Source organism: Lissotriton vulgaris, chromosome 8 (assembly GCF_964263255.1).
Source record: "Lissotriton vulgaris chromosome 8, aLisVul1.2, whole genome shotgun sequence".
Taxonomy (NCBI): Eukaryota; Metazoa; Chordata; class Amphibia; order Caudata; family Salamandridae; genus Lissotriton; species Lissotriton vulgaris.
In genome coordinates this window covers 220,819,641-220,838,559 of record NC_141696.1, presented here as the reverse complement: position 1 = coordinate 220,838,559, position 18,919 = coordinate 220,819,641, and the positions used below count along the sequence as shown (strand labels likewise).

Sequence of the window (18,919 nt, the reverse complement as noted above, 5' to 3'; positions counted from 1 at the left end):
TTTCTGGTGTGATTATTGGTTCGCAGACCCACCACCGGGGTTGGTATTGCTGCGGTATCTATTCTAAGGTAAGGAATCTATCACTAACGTGTCTCTTTCAGATGCACAAGTTACTACTTGTGTAATGATATATCTGTAAGAGACATTAGTTAGTGATAGATTCCTTACCGACCAACCCATCCTTCCCGTTCTGCAAACCGATATCTAGGGTTAAGGTGATCCCCTTTCAGGGCCCTAGTTTCATTGGCACCAGTGTTAGTTTTTAGCATGGCTCTGCGTTTCTGGCGCGGAAAAGCTGTGTCTAAGAACTGACGTCAGTACGCGGAGGCGGCGTCTAAGTACTCGGACGACGTCATCACGGCGCCCACGACGCCGACGACGGACGCGGTGCCGCAGATGACGCCTACCGACGCGCAAGGGTACTGCTACGCAAAAATTTCCGGATCCAGTCTGACGCCTGGGGATACTCTAAGGTAAGGAATCTATCACTAACTAATGTCTCTTACAGATATATTGTTACACAAGTAGTAACTTGTGCATTAGAGACCTGGACTCCTAGATCAGCCGCCCATCCTGTACACATATTCATGCTGGTGAATGTCTATCTGCAGCAGTGCCTGTTGGAGCATCCCCTCCATGATTACTTCCCCATGTCTGAAAATGTGCCTACTCACCAGTTCGTCCAGCATGGCCTGTGGCCCTTGATGTCCTCCATCGAGCCCCATACTCGCGCTGGGTTAGTAAAGAAGAAAGTGCTTGATTTTAATGTCACCTTTGAAGCTTCTCCTTTGTTTCTGTACCTACAGAGTGCAAGGAAGAAAAATCTCTTTAGGTACTTGTATCATGTTGTGTCTGTCGCACTAATTCAGTGCTTCACATGCTGTGGACATGCACAGCTTGAAGTTGCCCACCTGTAGTTTAAGTCTTGTGCTCAGCATAGTGGTGGTAATTTGTTGCAAAATATAGGCATCCTTATAATGATACGGTGATACATGGAGATTGATGCAAGACTTAGCCTTGCAGGGCAGAATCTACATGTGTTGAAGCAGTAGATGCACATTTTTTATGAAAATGGCAAATTGATGTTTAGACGGCAAACATATATTTAAAAAACATGGACCTGGTACATTGGTTTATAAGGACAACAAAACTGTCTTTTTCTTTAAAATTGTCACCTTTTTGTTCTGGGGAATGCGACCAGCTTGAATTTGATAACAGAATGTTGTATTTTCATAATTTGATCAGCTAATAGTTGAAGACAAATAATTGTATTTTCATGTATACATATTTAAAGCTGATATTTTATTGATGTATACTATAGCTGTCTAGCACCATAGCATATGTGATTACCCAACAAAGCAGTAGTCCTGAGCTAGTATGAATATTCACTTTTCAGCCAATAGACAAATCACAAATCACTGTTTGTTTTCTTCTCTTCTTTCTTTTATTTCATTTGTTGATCGTTCATAAAACCTCCTAGCCGACACGTGTTTCGTCTGATATGGCGTTAATCCACAGACTTCTTCAAGGCTTAAATGAGTAAATTCGGCCTCTAATCTCCTGTTTAGCACCCCTGCCACACCATCAATGGGGTTTAGTTGTCCTCTTAACTATTCTATTGTCGATAGTATTGGCCCGTAGGTAAAAGGTGAAATAAGTCTCTCTCCAACAGTATTAATCGGGTATTTTCCTCCTGTGACGGTATCTCGTCTTCTTCAAAGTCGGGTTCCTGGCGTTCAGCCGTCGATAGTATTGGCCCGTAGGTAAAAGGTGAAATAAGTCTCTCTCCAACAGTATTAATCGGGTATTTTCCTCCTGTGACGGTATCTCGTCTTCTTCAAAGTCGGGTTCCTGGCATATGTGATTAGTACAAGCTGTCTGAACCTGTAAATCTCTATCATATTAGTGGTTGCCTAATGCTTTAGCCTGTAAAATGTGTGGCTGGCTCGGCAGACTAAAACGTGAGCAGAAAATTACATGCAATGCTGATTTTAAATGATACATGTGACAATCTCTCCCCTGTGCTAGTGGCCATTAAACAAAATTAAGTACTTGGGCCTTTAATCTCATTATTAATGTTTAAAAGAATTCGTACTGTCTGATTATCCACTGTTTCTGAATATAGGATTTTATATATTTAAGGGCTCAAATCCTAGCAGGAAAGCATAGTTTCTGAAACATAATTTAGTTCCAGTGCAAGCACATACATATTGAGTCTTTCCCCTGTAGTGCTTGATAGACACGGTGGATCCATATACAATGTGCACACCTGCCTGGGTACTGGTGAGCAGTACAGAAAAGTCCATATAAAATCCTTCTATGAGTATTTTTGTAAAATGTACAAATTAGCTGCTCACACTAATGTAGAGGTCAAATTCTGCGCAGATTACTTCAGAGACCTGTATAGGTTATCATTTCAGGATTTCCATGTATTTTAAAGTATTCCTGGCATCCCTGATAGTGGTGGGGAATGACACTGGGATGTATAGTCCCTTTGTGAGGCTGGAATTTGAAACACTGGCAAGGAGAGGGAAATTTGGAAATCCTTTTATGAATTCTTTTATGGGAAGCCTTTACTTTTGCTGCTATCCTAGATACAGAACTGCTTTGGGGTAAGATTATAAGCTAGTGCTTTAAGTGCCCACTTAAAAGTGAGAAATATTATACAAGGCATGTGTGGCTGTAGATACACATGCTGTGCATACTCCTGCCATTTTGTGTTGGGCCTGGCTGTGCGCAAAATTGTGGAACATGTTGCTTACCCTTTAAACATCTGTTCACGGCATGTAATGCGTAGATTCACATGCTGAGAAGTGCATACTCCTGTGTTGGGCCCGGATATGTGCAAGTCGCTTTCTTTGAAGAAGGCTTTCGAGTCATGAGGTTCTGTGACTCCTCCCCCTCGTGATAATGCGCATGGCCATCGACTCCATTGTTCGATTGTTTTCTTTCCACTGTTGGGTTTGAACGTGGGCTCCTGAGCTCTGGGTGCTGGTTTCCAAGATAGATCTGTACGCAACAGCAGAAAACACCAAATGCCCAACCTTCACCTCTAGATTCCCACACTCCCAGTCCAGCTACAATGTACTATGGATAAACTCCACTCCCTCTTCTTCTGTGGTTCGGCGGCTTTGGCAGGCATCCTTATTGCTCATCCTGGTGGTACCCACATGGGCCGACCGCCTTGGCTCACAACTCTGCTTTAACGCTCACTGGTTTAGCACGAGAGGCTCCCCAAAAAGCCATTCCTTCTCGTGCAGAACAATGGAGAAATCAAGCACCCAGATCCCTCAATCTTGCAATCTGGCTCCTGAGTCATAGAATTTGGATATCTTAATCTTCCTCCTGATTCCATGAGCATTCTCAAGGAATCGCCCAGACCTACCACCTGTGCAGGCTATGCAACCAAGTGGAAGTGATTTGTCTACCACTGCCATTAAAAACCTATTGACCCTTTAAAAGCCACAGTACAGTACATTATCTGTTACTCACTTCACTTACAGGTTTCTGGGCTAGCCTTTACCTCCATTAGATTACACCTAGCTGTTGTGGCTGCCTACCTTTAGAATAGACATCACATCTCTCTCTTCAGGCTTTCATGGAGGGTCTCAAAAGGGCCATTCCTTCCCAGGTCTCACCAGCACCTAGTGGAATCTCAATATTGTACTCATGCCACTCATGGGTCCTCCATTTGAGCCCCTCCATACCTGCCTACAGTTCCTCTCATGGAAGATGGCATTTCTAGTTGCTGTCACCTTAAACGGGCATGTCGGTGAGCTTGAGGTGTTAACCCTGGAAGAACCTTTATTTCAAGGGAGAGGATTGTCCTCTACACCATCCACAAATTTCTCCCTAAGGTGGTGTTTTGCTTCCCCCTTAGTTTATTGACCTTTCTGTTTTTTCCCCACAACCTGATTCCGTTGCGGAATGGGATCTCCATATTTTGGATGTAAAAAGAGCCCTCATGTACTAAGTTGATAGAACCAGACCATTTAGAAAGACACAACAACGTTGTGTTGATTTCTCCGCACCCCACAAATGAAAGGCCCTATCCAATTCAGGAATTGCCAGTTGGCTAGTTAAATGCATCCAGCCATGCTATGCTAAAGCCAATAGGACTCAACCCAGTTCTCCTATAGTATGCTCTACTCAGAAGAAAGAAGCTTCTGTGGCCTTCCTTGGGGAACATCTCAATAGCTGGTATATGCAAAGCAGCTACCGGGTCTACACAACACACTTTCACAAAACGTTACTGTGTAGATGTCCTATCCCACCCACAATCTAAGGTTGGTCAAGCAGTTCTCTGCACATTCTTTCAATGTTCTGCAACACCCAGAGACTATCCACCACTTTTTAGGAGGACTGCTTTACAGTCTATGCACAGCACGTAGGTCTACTGCTACACAGGCCTCAAACGCTAAATGTTACTTACCCTGTAAGTATCTGTTCATGGCATGTAGGTCTGTAGATTTACATGTGCCCTTCCTCCTCCCCGGGCGGCTTTGGCTGTTGCAGCATCCTTTTTACTATCTTATTTTTCCGCTTATGCATGGACATCTCTCTCTATATCGCTTCACTTCACATTGCATCCTCACCCTCCGTGCAGGAACACAATCACCAAAGGGATGAGTCACAGAACCTCGTGATTCGAAACACTTCTTTGAAGAAAAGCAACTTGCACACACACGTGCCAAACACTGCATTATAGGAATATGCACTGCACAAAATGTGAATTTATAGCACTTCATGCCATGAACAGATGTTTACAGAGTAAGTAACATTTTCCTTCCAGAGGATTTATGATGTTTATAGAGTAAGTAACATTTTCCTTCGAGGATTTATGTTTGTGGCCTGAGGACTAAAGTCTAATTTTATTAGACAGATTTCTTTAAGCATCTTTAGTTTAAACTCTGTTCTGACAGCTTACAAAGGAAATGACGCTGGGAAACCATGCAAGTCACTAATGGAATCTCACTTAAAATGGGCAGGAATTATTCTAATGAAGTTTAAAGTATTTATATAATATTTTCAACCTCAGACATGCCACTCTTAGTTCTTATGTAACAGTTAGAGAAAAGTTTGACCTCTAAGTTAAGATTCTTAGAGGAGGCTCTTATGGCTTATAGGGAGTTGACAAAAAAGGGGTTAACTAAATATAGGTTTGAGGCATGTGTGCTGCTGAATTCATATCTTAGCATAGATCACCGCCTGGTTGGGGTCCGGATGTTTGCACCTTGTTGTCTTAGAAGAGTCTTTGATGTATCACAAGATAGGTGACTCCTCCCCTGGACTACAGTGCGCATGGGCATCTTCTCCATCTTCAGATTGTTTTTCTCCACCATTGGGTTCAGATGCACTTCGACAACTCCAACTTCGGGACCGAAGTTTTCCAAGATTCAAAGGTCGAAAACCTTCAACTTTCGACGGTATTGTTTCCGCTCGGTATCCCTCGACTCGACAACTATTACCATCTACATCAGGTTGTCAACGCGGGCCGTTGGGCCTTTTCGACGCCACATGGGCCTCCTGCCGATGGAAAGGACCCCGTTTAAAAGATACTCACAATGTCGATCCAAGTTTCCACATAGCGACAAGCATACAGTATGCAACAGGTGCCTATCTCCGGAGCACAACGAAGGAAACTGCCCAGCTTGTGCTCAGTTCCGGTCGAAGAAGACTATCTGGAACCGAAGAGCTGCCCGACTAGAGATGCAGCGGCAGGCACCAGAACCAAAAAAACATTTTCGTGGAGGAACATGAACTTCCAGAGGCAGCGGACTCCGCCTTAGAGATAGTCACCGTAGAAGACCAGTCGGACTCCGATGACGAGATCACACCGGGGCAAACCGTGAGTACCAACGCCCCTACCCTGCCTCCACCTCCATCCAAGGCTCCGGTCAAAGCATCGCCCAAAAGCCTTAGCCGAGACCGAAACATAGCTTCAGAAGCCCCGCCTTCCGGCTCGGCTACGAAGACTACACCTAAGCCTTCCGGTACACCGGTACCAAGTAAAACACTTCCCAAAAAGACTGTTGATTCAAAAAAGGCCACAGAGCCGAGAACGGGCACCGACACCAAAAGACTCATCGACCCGAAAAAGAGCGTCGACACGAAAAAGGTCGTCGACCCGAAAAAGTCCATCGACCCAAAAACAGTTGTCGAGCCTAAGACTGTTGACCCGAAAAAGGGCGTCGGCCCGAAAAAGGGCGTCGGCCCGAAAAAGGGCGTCGACCCGAAAAAGGGCGTCGACCCGAAAAAGGGCGTCGACTTTCGGGTGTCGACCCGAAAAAGGGCGTCGACCCGAAAAAAACGGTCGATCCCAAACAAGTCGTCGAACCGTAAAGGCACAAATAGCCTAAAAAGACCGTTGAGTCGAACAAGAACGTCGACCCGAAAACAGCTGTCAAGCCGACAAGACGTCGAGCCGGATACAGCGCCACGGAAACATAAGGACAAGAAAGCGACTGATCCAAAAATCTCGGCACCAAAGCCACGGACAGTAGAATAACTTTTTCATCCTGATCCAGTGAGCCCAGGCCAAAATAGACTGTATATAGAACCTGAAACAGGACATATAGCAGTTTACAGTAAAAACAAGAGAAGACTGGACACTGACGCTCCTTCTCCTGTTCCTCCTAAGAAAAAAGACTTTATGACATCCCCTTCAAGACCTTTTACACCTCCTCCTTTCACTCCTAACATGCCTTATGTTCCATATTCTCCTACACCTCCACATTATGATGAGGGAGAAGACCTGTATGAAGATCTTCAACAGGATTTTATGGACCCTGACGATCAAGGAAACCAAGATACCACATGGGACGATCAAAACGACCCTGATGACCCATATTATACACAACCCATACCCGATCCCTCCACATACCCCACAAAGCCATCTCCTGCTACCCCACAAAGCCATCTCCTACTGACGACACTGTCGCTTTTAACCAGCTAGTAGACAGAGCAGCTCAGTATCATGGTGTAGACATGCACACTGACCCTATAGAGGAGGATTTCCTATTTAACACCTTCCGAACATCAGAGTAAACTGTACGTATACTACCTATGTTAAAGGGAGTACTAAAGCATGCATCAGACATCTTTAAAGACCCAGCTACAGCGCGTGTACTCAATCCAAGAATTGAAAAGAAATATAAACCAGCCACTACAGACCCCTCTTATATAAAGGCTCAGCTACCACTAGACTCTCTACTGGTTTCTAACGCTAGGAAAACAGCGAATTCGCAAACAGGTGATGCCCCCCTCCAGACAAGGAGTCAACGATTTTAGAAGCCTCAGGCAAAAGAGTAGCTTCTCAAGCGGCTAAAACATGGAGAATTGCCAATACACAAGCTCTCCTAGCAATCTATGACAGAGCACACTATGATGAACTGGAAGGGTTATTACAACACCTACCGGAACCCTATAAGGCAAAAGCAAATGCACAAATACAGGAAGGGAAATTCATCACCAGTGCATGCATAAAATGCGTCCTTGATGTAGCGGATACATCCGCTAGGTCTGTCAACACTAGTGTGTTACTACGCCGGCATGCCTGGCTCCGCATTTATAGATTTAAGAATGAAGTGCAGTCTACCATACTCAATCAACCCATTAACTAGGATTTCTTGTTTGGCCCTGCAGTGGATACCATCTTAGAAAAGATGAAAAAAGATACCGACACCGCTAAGTCCATGGGTGCACTTCAATTTCTTCAGTCTCGAAGCTCCTTTCGTCGCTCCTCTGTTCGAGGCTCAGGCAGAGGCAACACATCCCAGGCCTCTTCCTCATTTAAAAGTACTACACAAAGCACCTTTAATAGAGGCTCCAATAGAGGAGGTTATAGAGGGAACAATAATAAAGGCAGAGGACGTGGTGGTAACAATACCAGAGCCTCCACCACCACCAAAACAGTGACTTGTTCACACTCCCTCCAGACCATTTAACACCAGTCGGAGGGCGAATAACACAATTCCTACCAGTCTGGAACGCCATCACTACAGACAGGTGGGTGAGACAAATTATCCAGTATTGTAACTGCCTGGAACTCATTTCTACTCCACCCAACATATCGCCCAAACACCGTCCAATGTCCAAAGAACACATCACGCTGTTACAAGAGGTGCTCTCCATGCTACAAAAAGGTGCCATAGAGCCAGTCCCATTTCAACATCAAGGGATAGGAGTATATTCTCTATACTTACTCATCCCCTAAAAAGACTGATCCCTCAGACCAATATTGGACCTAAGACATCTGAACCAATACATACTATCAGAGCATTTCCATTTGATCACTTTACAACAAGTGCTCCCACTGCTCCAACAAGGCGACTTCCTCGCTACATTATACCTCAAGGATGCATACTTTCACATCCCTATACACCCAGCTCACAGGAGATACCTCATGTTCACAATCGAAGGTCACCACTACCAATTCAAAGTTCTCCCCTTCGGGGTAACTACAGCACCAAGGGTTTTTACAAAATGCCTAGCAGTAGTAGCACCACACCTCAGAAGGCAACACATCCATGTGTTCCCCTACCTCGACTATTGGCTCATAAAAGCCAACTCATACGCTCAGTGTGCCAGCCATACCTCACAGACAATCCAGCTAATGCACACTCTAGGGTTTTCCATAAATTACCCAAAATCACATCTGCAACCCTCCCACATACAACAATAGCTGGGAGCAACAGTAAATACCTCAGTGGGGAAGGCATATCCAAATCCAGCCAGGATAGCCAACATACAATCTCTCATTCAAAAATTTCAGATACAACACTCTCTACCAGCTCGAGTGTTCATGCAGCTTATAGGCATGATGCCCTCCTGCATATTCATCGTCCCTCATTGTCACCTTCGCATGCGTCCCATACAAGAATGCCTAGCACAGCAGTGGATTCAGGCTCAAGGACAATTAAAAGACCTAGTGTTGGTAGACAGTCACACTTACAACTCTCTGCAATGGTGGAACCCACAAAACCTTTCCAAGGGGCGACTGTTCCAAGAGCCAGTTCCACAAGTAGTATTAACAGCGGACGCATCACTGACAGGTTGGGGAGCCCATCTCCTTTAATACACAGTCCAAGGTCTCTGGACAGTCAAGCAGAAGACACTACATATAAGCCACTTGGAGTTACTAGCAGTATTTCTAGATATGAAAGCCTTTCAGAAATACTTGTACAACAAGGCTGTGTTAATCCGGATGGACAACATGACAGCCATGTACTACATCCAAAAACAGAGAGGGACACACTCTCTGCAGCTGTCTCACCTAGCACAACGCATATGGAAGTGGAAGATTCCACAAAACATTTATCTCCTGGCAGAACATCTTCCAGGAATAGACAATCCAATAGCAGATCTACTGAGCCGACACAGTCAGCAATAACACAAATGGGAGATTCACCCTCAAGTTCTTCAACCATTCTTCCAAAAGTGGGGACATCCAGAAATAGATCTGTTTGCCACAAACGAAAACTCAAAATGCCCGTCCTTTGCCGCCAGTTTCCAACATCTGTTGTCACAAGGCAATGCGATATGGATGAACTGGTCAGGCAGATTTGCGTACGCTTTTCCACCAACCCCACTGATTCCATTAGTGGCACGCAAACTAAGGCAACAGTCACTCACAATGATCCTAGTTGCACCCACATGGGCAAGACAGCCATGGTACACGACACGCCTGGAACTCTCTGTAGTCCCCCACAAAGGCTTCGCCTATCGCCACAATTGCTAACACAGAACCATGGAGAAATCAGGCACCCAGATCCCAATCAGATGAATCTAGGATCTGGCTCCTGAGGTCTTAGAGTTTGGATATCTTAACTTGCCTTCCGACTGCATGAACATTATCAAGGAAGCAAGGCGTCCCACTACCAGAGCATGCTACGCAGCTAAATGGAAAGGATTTGTAATCTATTGTAATAATAATCAAATCAATCCATTGGATGCCTCCATCCAAAACTTAATTTGTTACCTGCTACATCTTCAAAGATGTAACCTAGCATACTCATCAATAAGGCTACACCTTGCTGCTATAGCAGCATATCTTCAAAACAGACAACATGTCTCCCTATTTAGAATACCATCTATCAAAGCTTTTATGGAAGGACTTAAAAGAATCATCCCTCCAAAGCATCCACCTTCTCCAGTCGGGAACCTAAACATAGTACTTACCAGACTCATGGGACCTCCCTTCGAACCACTTCATTCATGTGAACTACAATTCTTAACATGGAAGGTGGCTTTTTTATTAACCATTACCTCCCTTAGGCGAGTAAGTGAGCTACAGGCACTAACCATTCAGGAAACTTCCATGCAAATACACCGCAATAAGGTAGTACTCCGTACAAACCCTAAATTTATGGCAAAAGTTATCTCCACTTTTCACATCAATCAGTCCATAGAATTGCCCGTTTTCTTTCCAACCCCACAATCAGTAGCTGAAAGAGCTCTACACACACTAGACGTTGAAATAGCTCTGCTATATTATGTTGACAGAACAAAATCATTCAGAAAGACAAAGCAATTATTTGTTGCCTTTTCACCACAACATAAGGGTAATCCCATTTCCAAGACAAGAATAGCCAGATGGATCATTAAATGCATTCAAATATGCTATCAAAAAGCAAAGCGCACTTTAACAGTTCCCCCAAAAGCACACTCAACGCGCAAAATGGGGGCATCCATGGCTTTCCTAGGAAATATTCCCTTAGAAGACATATGTAGGGCAGCTACATGGTCTACCATACACACTTTCACTAAACACTACTGTGTTGACGTGCAAGCTAAGCAACAAGCTGCTGTAGGCCAGGCTGTCCTTAAAACTCTTTTTCAAACCACTGCAGCTGGTACAGGTAACCACCGCTAAAGGGGAAACTTCTATACAGTCTGTGCTAAGATATGAATTCAGCAGCCCACATGCCTCGAACGGAAAATGCTACTTACCAATATGCATCTGTTCTTGGCATGTAGGACTGCTGACATGCATATCGGCCACCCTCCTCCCCGGTGCCCGTCACAACTGCAGGGTTACCTTCTTAACATACATTTACATGGTCATCTCTTACTTTTCTATACTCCATCTTTGCAACAATGGCGAAAAACAATCTGAAGATGGGGAAGATGCCCATGCGCATTGTAGCCCAGGGGAGGAGTGACCTATCTTGTGTTACTTCGAAGACTCTTCCAAGGCAGCAAGGTGCAAACATCTGGACCCAACACTAGGCGGCGATCTATGCTAAGATATGAATGTCAGCAGCCCTACATGCCAAAAACAGATGCATACTGGTAAGTAGCGTTTTCCTTACAGACCATATATATAAACTCACAAAACATTTGTAATAGCCACCTTGCGTTAAACGGGGCAAGAATGGGTAGACCCAATCTCTTCAACCTTCTTCATGAGGATTTACTGAGCCAGTGTTGTGGACTTTCTTTTCATATGTCCTTGCATATAAGGTGAAACAAAGCCAAACTGTTAATTACTGCATACATTGGAGCGTCAGTAAACTATTAGTCTTTATGTATGATTCCGTTAGATGCATGCACTGGAAAGAGAGAAAGCGAGAGAGGAAATTGTGGTCCTCTACTGCTTGCACCAGTCACTGAAACTGCAAATATAACTGTGGTTTGATTATGAAGTTTGATACTCCCAAGAGGTCAGTCAGTCATCCAAAACATTTTGGTGGAATGGCTTAGTTTTGAAGGCCTCTACTTTATAAAACCAACTAATCCATTTTACTACACACGATTATATGGAAAATAATGTGAGAGATGAAGGTTTCTTAACTGTGAAAATCGTCCTAGAGCCAATGTGAAGCTTTAAAAGTTGTTCTCATATACCTTTGTTATTGCATTTGCAAGCATACTTAATTCTCTTCTTCTTTATTTAACAGTTTGAACAAGCAAAAGATCCATGCATTACAATCAACCTTGAAAATCAGTGTTCGTTTTCATCTATGTTGAAAAATGCCTACAGTAGTCATGATGTCCTGCTTTTGAAAGAAACTACCAAGGATCAGCTGAAAGAAGCAATTTCCAAGCTAAAACTCTCTGAACTTTTGTTAGCAGTTAAACAAGTTATGCTGTATCTAAAAACTACAGTGGATGATTTCAGTAAGGTATGAAAATGCTTATTTTCTTATTGTTAACAAAGGAAATTCTTTAGTTTTTTTCAATGTTACTAGAAAAAGTGTGATTGTGTTTTGTGCAGGTAGAATCAACTTAGTGGACAGGAGAAGGCTTTCAGGTGCAGGGCCGAAGGCATCTGATACTAGGAGTTATTTCATACCTTCTCTGTCTGCCCAAGAGCATTAAAAGCCTGGCGTTTTTTTGGGAGCGCTGCGGCTGAAAAGTGAAATGCCATGCCCACAGCTGCAGCAGAGGGAGGCTCCGAAGCATTGAATTCGGCGACACAGAGAGCCCAGGTGCCAGACAAGATGACGGACGCCATAACCTGAGGGAGGATATACCACAATCCCGAGCATACAGCTCTTAAATTGCAAATACTCCATGAGAAGGAGCTTTCAGCTCTGCCATATATGTGTTGAGTAGAGGACTGGGGCAATGGTGAGAGAGAAGAACTGGGTGCAGTTGGATCATAGAGAATTGTAACCTGAGCAGCCACCTTTGTTCTGGAAGAGCCAGCTATGGGAGGATACTTGCCTGACTGGTCAGCCGCTCCTTGAGGTAGTGGTGAGATCTGGCAGTTGCTACAGATGGGAGAGAGCAGTGAGTGTAGACTGACAATATGGCGGGCACCAGGGCCAGAAGACTTACAAGCACAGTTCAAAAAGTGTGAATATCCAATGAGGAGGGGTTCTTAATCACTCCTCAACCCAAGCAAGAAGAAAGGATCCAAGGGCAGCAGTGGAGACGCACACCATCAAGCATGAACAGGTGCAACAGGCCTGATGTCACTCTATAGGACTTGTTTGGGGACCAGGATGGCTGCAGGACCCCCAGCGAAGGCAGAGATCCAGGGCCTCCCCCACTGCATTATCCTTGGGGTTTTGGGACTGATAGAGGAAGGACCCAGAACATGAGAGTAGGCTGCAACAGAAGTCAAGAAGCCGGTCTATAAAGGAAGGTGTGGAAGCGTAGAAAATGTTAAGCAACACTCAATACAAGTACGATAGCCAGGGCTGTGCTATTGATTTCAGAGGGCTAAATTAGAACGGTCTTACAACACTATATCCAGCCCTCCACACCCCCTGCTGACCAGCACCCCCCAGCCCATCCGGGAAAGTTCAGTAGGAGAGCAGGAGAGGGTGGCTAGGGTTGAGCTTTTATGACACTGGTACTACAGGAGCCTAGAGGATCTTCATAGCCCTGCGTCCAAGAGGGGGCTAGGGGAAGGGGACACCCTCTTCTTGTCTGAGGCTTAAATGAGTGCAGCCCAAAATGCAGGAGAGGGAACAGCAGGAACTGATGTCGGGGCTCTAGTTGTGGCTAACATCTGGGTTGCGAGTGTGTGGTTTAAAAGGGTTGAGAAGCATTGGCCCTTAAGAATGGCTCCCCCAACTCAGTTAACGGGCTACAACAAAGGGAACAAAACCTCTAGCGGCCTATCGCGGAAGGCAGCCACAGCAAACCTAATAATCAATGAATATGAGGACCATTGTCACTCTGAGACTCCTGAACATGGAGATGTAAGTTCTCCAGATGCACACTCAGGCTGGAGAGGTAGACTAGTGCAGAGCCTGGACCTATTGAGTCTTCTGTCTGTGCATTAGTACTCAGTGCAGTGCTTCCACAAGCTCTCAGGGACAATGGTAAACATGAGCTCCAGCAAAGTAAATAATATAAAAGAGCTGCTTGAGCAGAAAACCCCAAAATAAAAGAGTGGCACATAGGCAGGTGAGATAAAATGTGGTAACAAAAATGTCCATGGAGGCCCAGGACCCCGGCAGCAGCAAATTAGTGACCAGGGAAATTATACAGCAGTTCTTTATTGACCTTAAGTTGGACATAAGCACCATTAGAGAGGACTTGAAGCAGCGCTTAAAAGAAATCAAGAAAGATTTCTTGAAGTTGGACAGCAGGGCTCATGCTTTGGACACTACAATGGATGAGAGCTCCTTAGAGCAATGAAGAATTCTGGGCCGACCTGCTGAATAAATTAAATGATCAGTTTCTTGATCTTTTTAAAATAAGTGAAAGCTATATGGGTAATTCCCTAAACGGATATAGTAGTTTAGGAAGAATGACCATCTTCACAATGTTCATCCGACCTACTAAGGTAATGGGAAGTCTCTCCCAGATTCCTAGGAGCTACGTAATTTCCTGATAAAGTGGTTTGTAATTGTAAGAAAAAAGTCCTGCATATCTTGACGAAAGCCAGAGCCCCAGATAACAAATGTTCTTGACCTCATAGGTCTCTTTAGTGTTCTGAGTACCTACTGATATGACCTTGGTTTTCTCCATATTAAATTTGTACCCTGATAAACGTCTAAAGTCCACAGCAGATTCCTGTACTATTGATAGGGCCTGTTTTACATTAGGTTTAATGATTAGGAAGTCATCTGCATAATCCAAACATTTGCATGATACTTATGCTGTTCGGACCTTTGTTTGGATTTTGAATTAGATTAATTAATGGCTCTGTATTTAGAGCAAAGACAATAACGGGCACAATTGTTAATGCCTCTAGTCGTTCAGAATTGTGTAGAGTTCTGTCCATTGGTTAATACAACGCAAAATGCTTCGCACTACCCTCTGAAAAGTCTAACTGCTCAATCACACTACCACAAAAGAGAGCGTTTGGGTTGTCATTTGTGCCTCTGTAAAACAACTGGGGTTTGCCTGGACTCTTTACACAGTGCACCTTATTTTGGTCCACTATGTAAAGAGCCAGCTTCCTACATTGGTGGTTCAGTGGTGTGATACAAGACTTTGCATTTCCTGATATCACTTGGTCATGAGATGACTCCCGAAGTAAATCCACTATTGACATTAGTTAAAACATTATTTTGGAATTTGTCAATTTTCCTCAACTTGAACTTTTAGGGCCTAGGTAAGTCCATTGGTATTAGAATTTGAAAAGTAAAGCTAGACAGGCCTGGAGAAAGTAGTACGTTAGATTTTTTTCCCTCAATTTTAAAAAGGTTCTAACTGATCTAAACACCATGTCTGAGACAGATGGCACCAGCCAGATGCTCTACCTGGATCCCTCTAGGAAACGTAAGTTGGCCCAACTTAAGAACATTTGTAATGAATGGAACCTTGCAATGGGGCCTAAACCTACAGAAGCTCACCTCCAGAACTTGCTTTCTGAGCATGATAGGGCCAGGGCAAGGGATGAAAGTCCAAATGAGACAGAAGAGGGTCTGTGCACTTAAGGGGAATGATAGGGTTCGCATTAGGGATGCCAGGGCTGATTTTAGAAGAATAACCAAAAATGCTAAATTGGATTGGGAGGATGATAGATGGCAGGCCATTAAGACCGCCCTAGAACTCAAGGACGCCAGATTATTTTGGAACCTGGTTCATACGGGGAAAACCGAGGGAAGGACCAATATTGACCCTAACATTGATTACAATCATGGTTTCTATATTTTAAAAAACTGTACTCTGGTTTGTCCCCTCCCCCTTGTGATAGAAACTCATCCCATTGTCATTTTAATTTGGAATGAATACAGGAAACACCCCCATTTACAAGTGGCAAGGTTCTATTAGCCTTAGCAAAATTACAGTCTAACAAGGCTCCCGGGCTGGATAGGATCCCGGGGGACTTGTTTAAAAATGAATAGACAGTATGGGTACCATATCTTTTACTGCTGTTTAACCCGTTAACCGCAGCGGTTATTCCGCCGCGGTGCGGGCGTTTCCGTGCGAGGGCGGGCCACGGGCAGCACTGGGGCGGTAGTGCTGCCGTCGGCCAATGGCCGACGGCAGCAATTAAAGGGTTAATGAGATACTTCAAGGCCTTCCATTACCCCCGACATAAGTGGGGCAGAGATTATCTCCATTTTTAAAAAAGGGTCGCCGATTGAGCCTGCGAATTACAGTCCAATCAGTCTCATTGATGTAACACAGAAAATTTACGGAAGGATATTATTGGGCAGATTACAGGAATGGATTGAAGACCGAGACATATTAACTCCACTACAAGCAGGATTCAGATCGAAAATTTCAACTGCTAACCAACTATTTAGGCTCCAGTTAATTTACTGGAAGCATGTAGTTTTGGAAGGGGGGAGTTTGTATCTTACATTTGTAGATTTGAAGTCGGCATTCGATATGGTGGACCGTGACCAGTTGTGGAACATCTTACTGGACATGGGGGTTCCACCATACCTTTGCTTTCAACTTAAACGCCTTCATGAAAATACCTATGCTAGGGTAAGATACGGGAAGAACGGTTCATTAACAGCGCCCTTCCCAGTTGGAAAGGGTGTAGACAAGGCTGTGTACTGGCCCGACCCTCTTTTCTTTATTCTTAAATGACTTAATAGATGACCTGCTTCTCGCAAAAAATCTAGATGCCGCAAGAATTTCGTCATCCAAATTCCCCGCTCTAATGTTTGCAGACGACACCCTGCTCCTCTCTAAGTCATCAATGGGGATGCAGAGGTTGTTGAATGAGTTTTCCCAGTTCTGCAACAAGCGAAAATTGGTATTAACAAAACAAAATATATGGTCTTTAATGCCACTACCACTAACTGCCCACATCCTTTGATGGATGATAGACCACTAGAGCAAGTTAAAACATTTGACTATCTTGGTCTATCATTAAATGACAAGATGGGATGGGGCACCCAAATTGCTACGGCAAATCTGAAATTAATACAAGCTGTAGGAGGTTGGTTTAATGAAAGTTCACAAGTCCTGTACGACAAAGATTATAAGCCCGTTACTTGAGATCTATAAAGTCCAAGCGAGGGCAGCTGCCACATATGGCGCAGAACTCTGGGGTCACTGTACGCCTACATGCCTCCAAATTACAGAAAATAAGCTTATAAGAAATATCTTAGCTTTACCAACAAGTACCCCCCTGGTCCCATTACGAATGGATTTGGGTATCCTACCAATAGCAGAACTTACCTCGGCTAGGCCGCTGCTATATTGGCGGCGGTTGTGGAGCACACCGGAACTGAGGCATTACAGGGATGAACTGAAAGTGGTACTGTCATTGTTGGGGGCTGTAGGTCGCATACACTGGCTGTCCTTTATTAAGGATTCCTTCCGTGCCATGCGCAGGGAGGACCTATGGACCACGCCTGAGGAAGCATGTCCAGCTATCTCCAAAAGTCAATTAACTAAGACTGTGAGAGGCTATCAACTCACAAAAGTAATACAGGGAGTAGCTACGACTAGCTTAACACAAGCGTTCCTGAATTTTACGTCCGTGGAAAAATTTGAATTGATTTTCGACCAGATCCAGCCACCGTTAGCAAGGAAGCTGTATCTACAATTTAGATATGGAACCCTCCCGCTCTATGCAGTAACTGATAAGTGGGATGAATATACAAAGTCTCTATGCCCGCTGCATGGTGGATGAGGAAACACTGACCCATGTAATGTTCTTCTGCCCTGCGTATAAATAGTCTAGGGCAAAATGGATTATCCAACTGTGTAAGAACATGGGCATCAGAAATTATCGAGATCTTCTAAGGATTTTGAAATCTGATACTGTATTAATACATGCTGTGGTGTGTTCAAAATGTCTCTTTGCAATGTGGCTTAAACTTACATTTTTGGTAAAGGAAGCTGTATAGTTACCTGCAAACTTCCTTTTTCTGGAGATATATTTTACTGTATCAATGTGGGACGTTTCTCTTTCTCTCAAATTATTCTCTGTTGACTTTTAAATCGTTTTAACCTATCTTAAATTATGTTTTTATATAGTTTTAACTACATGATTGATTCCTTTTTATTCCTACTGCGATTCCTTGTACATACCATGGATTGATAATGTCAAGTCAAGTCAGAGAATTTATATAGCGCACTACATACCCAGAGGGTTTCAAGGCGCTTAGAAAGGGGAGGAGGATTACTTGTCAAATATCCACGTTTTAAGTTGCTTTCTGAATGCTAGGTGGTTCTGGGTAAGGCGAAGGTAAGCGGGGAGTGAGTTCCATGTTTTAGCAGCCAGGTATGAGAAGGATCTGCCTCCCATGGTGGTCTTGTTGATGCGAGGTACAGTGGCGAGGGCTTGGCTGGAAGAACGTAGTTGGCGGGAGGGGGTGTAGAAGGACAGTCGTGAGTTGAGGCATTCTGGTCCGATGTCGTAGAGTGATTTGTGTGCGTGGGTTAGCAGTCGGAAAGTGATCCTCTTATTGACGGGCAGCCAGTGGAGGTCTTTAAGGTGACCAGAGATGTGTTCATTGCGTGGGATGTCTAATATGATCCTGGCTGAGGCGTTTTGGATTCGTTGGAGTTTTTTCTGGAGTTTAGCGGTAGTGCCTGCGTAGAGGGTGTTTCCGTAGTCCAGTCGGCTTGTGACCAGAGCATGGGTGACTGTTTTCCTAGTTTCGGTGGGGATCCAGCGAAATGTTTTTCTGAGCATGCGAAGAATGTTGAAGCAGGAAGAGGATACGGCGCTGACTTGTCTGTTCATTGAGAGTGAAGAATCCAGGATGACGCCTAGGTTCCGTGCGTGGTCTGTCGGGATGGGTGCTTTTCCGAGGGCTTCCGGCCACCAGGAGTCGTCCCATGCAGAGGGGGATGTACCTAAGATGAGGACTTCAGTTTTGTCTGAGTTCAGTTTCAGACGGCTTTGTTTCATCCATTCGGCAACTTCTTTCATTCCTTCGTGTAGGTTAGTTTTGGCGGTGCTGGGGTCATTGGTGAGAGAAAGGATTAGTTGAGTGTCATCCGCGTAAGAGATGATGTTGAGGTTGTGTTGGCGGGCGATGGCCGCGAGGGGGCTCATGTATACGTTGAAGAGGGTGGGGCTGAGTGAGGATCCTTG

General features: G+C 44.4%; 1 protein-coding gene across 1 annotated transcript in view; it reads left to right on the top strand.

Annotated features, from left to right (window-relative positions):
* Positions 1–18,919, top strand: part of URB1 (URB1 ribosome biogenesis factor) — a 783,310-nt gene that overhangs the window by 357,236 nt on the left and 407,155 nt on the right. The window contains exon 20 of the mRNA XM_086933991.1: positions 11,901–12,125. Coding sequence (XP_086790117.1) covers positions 11,901–12,125 — 225 coding nt within the window. The remainder of the gene's footprint in view (positions 1–11,900; positions 12,126–18,919) is intronic.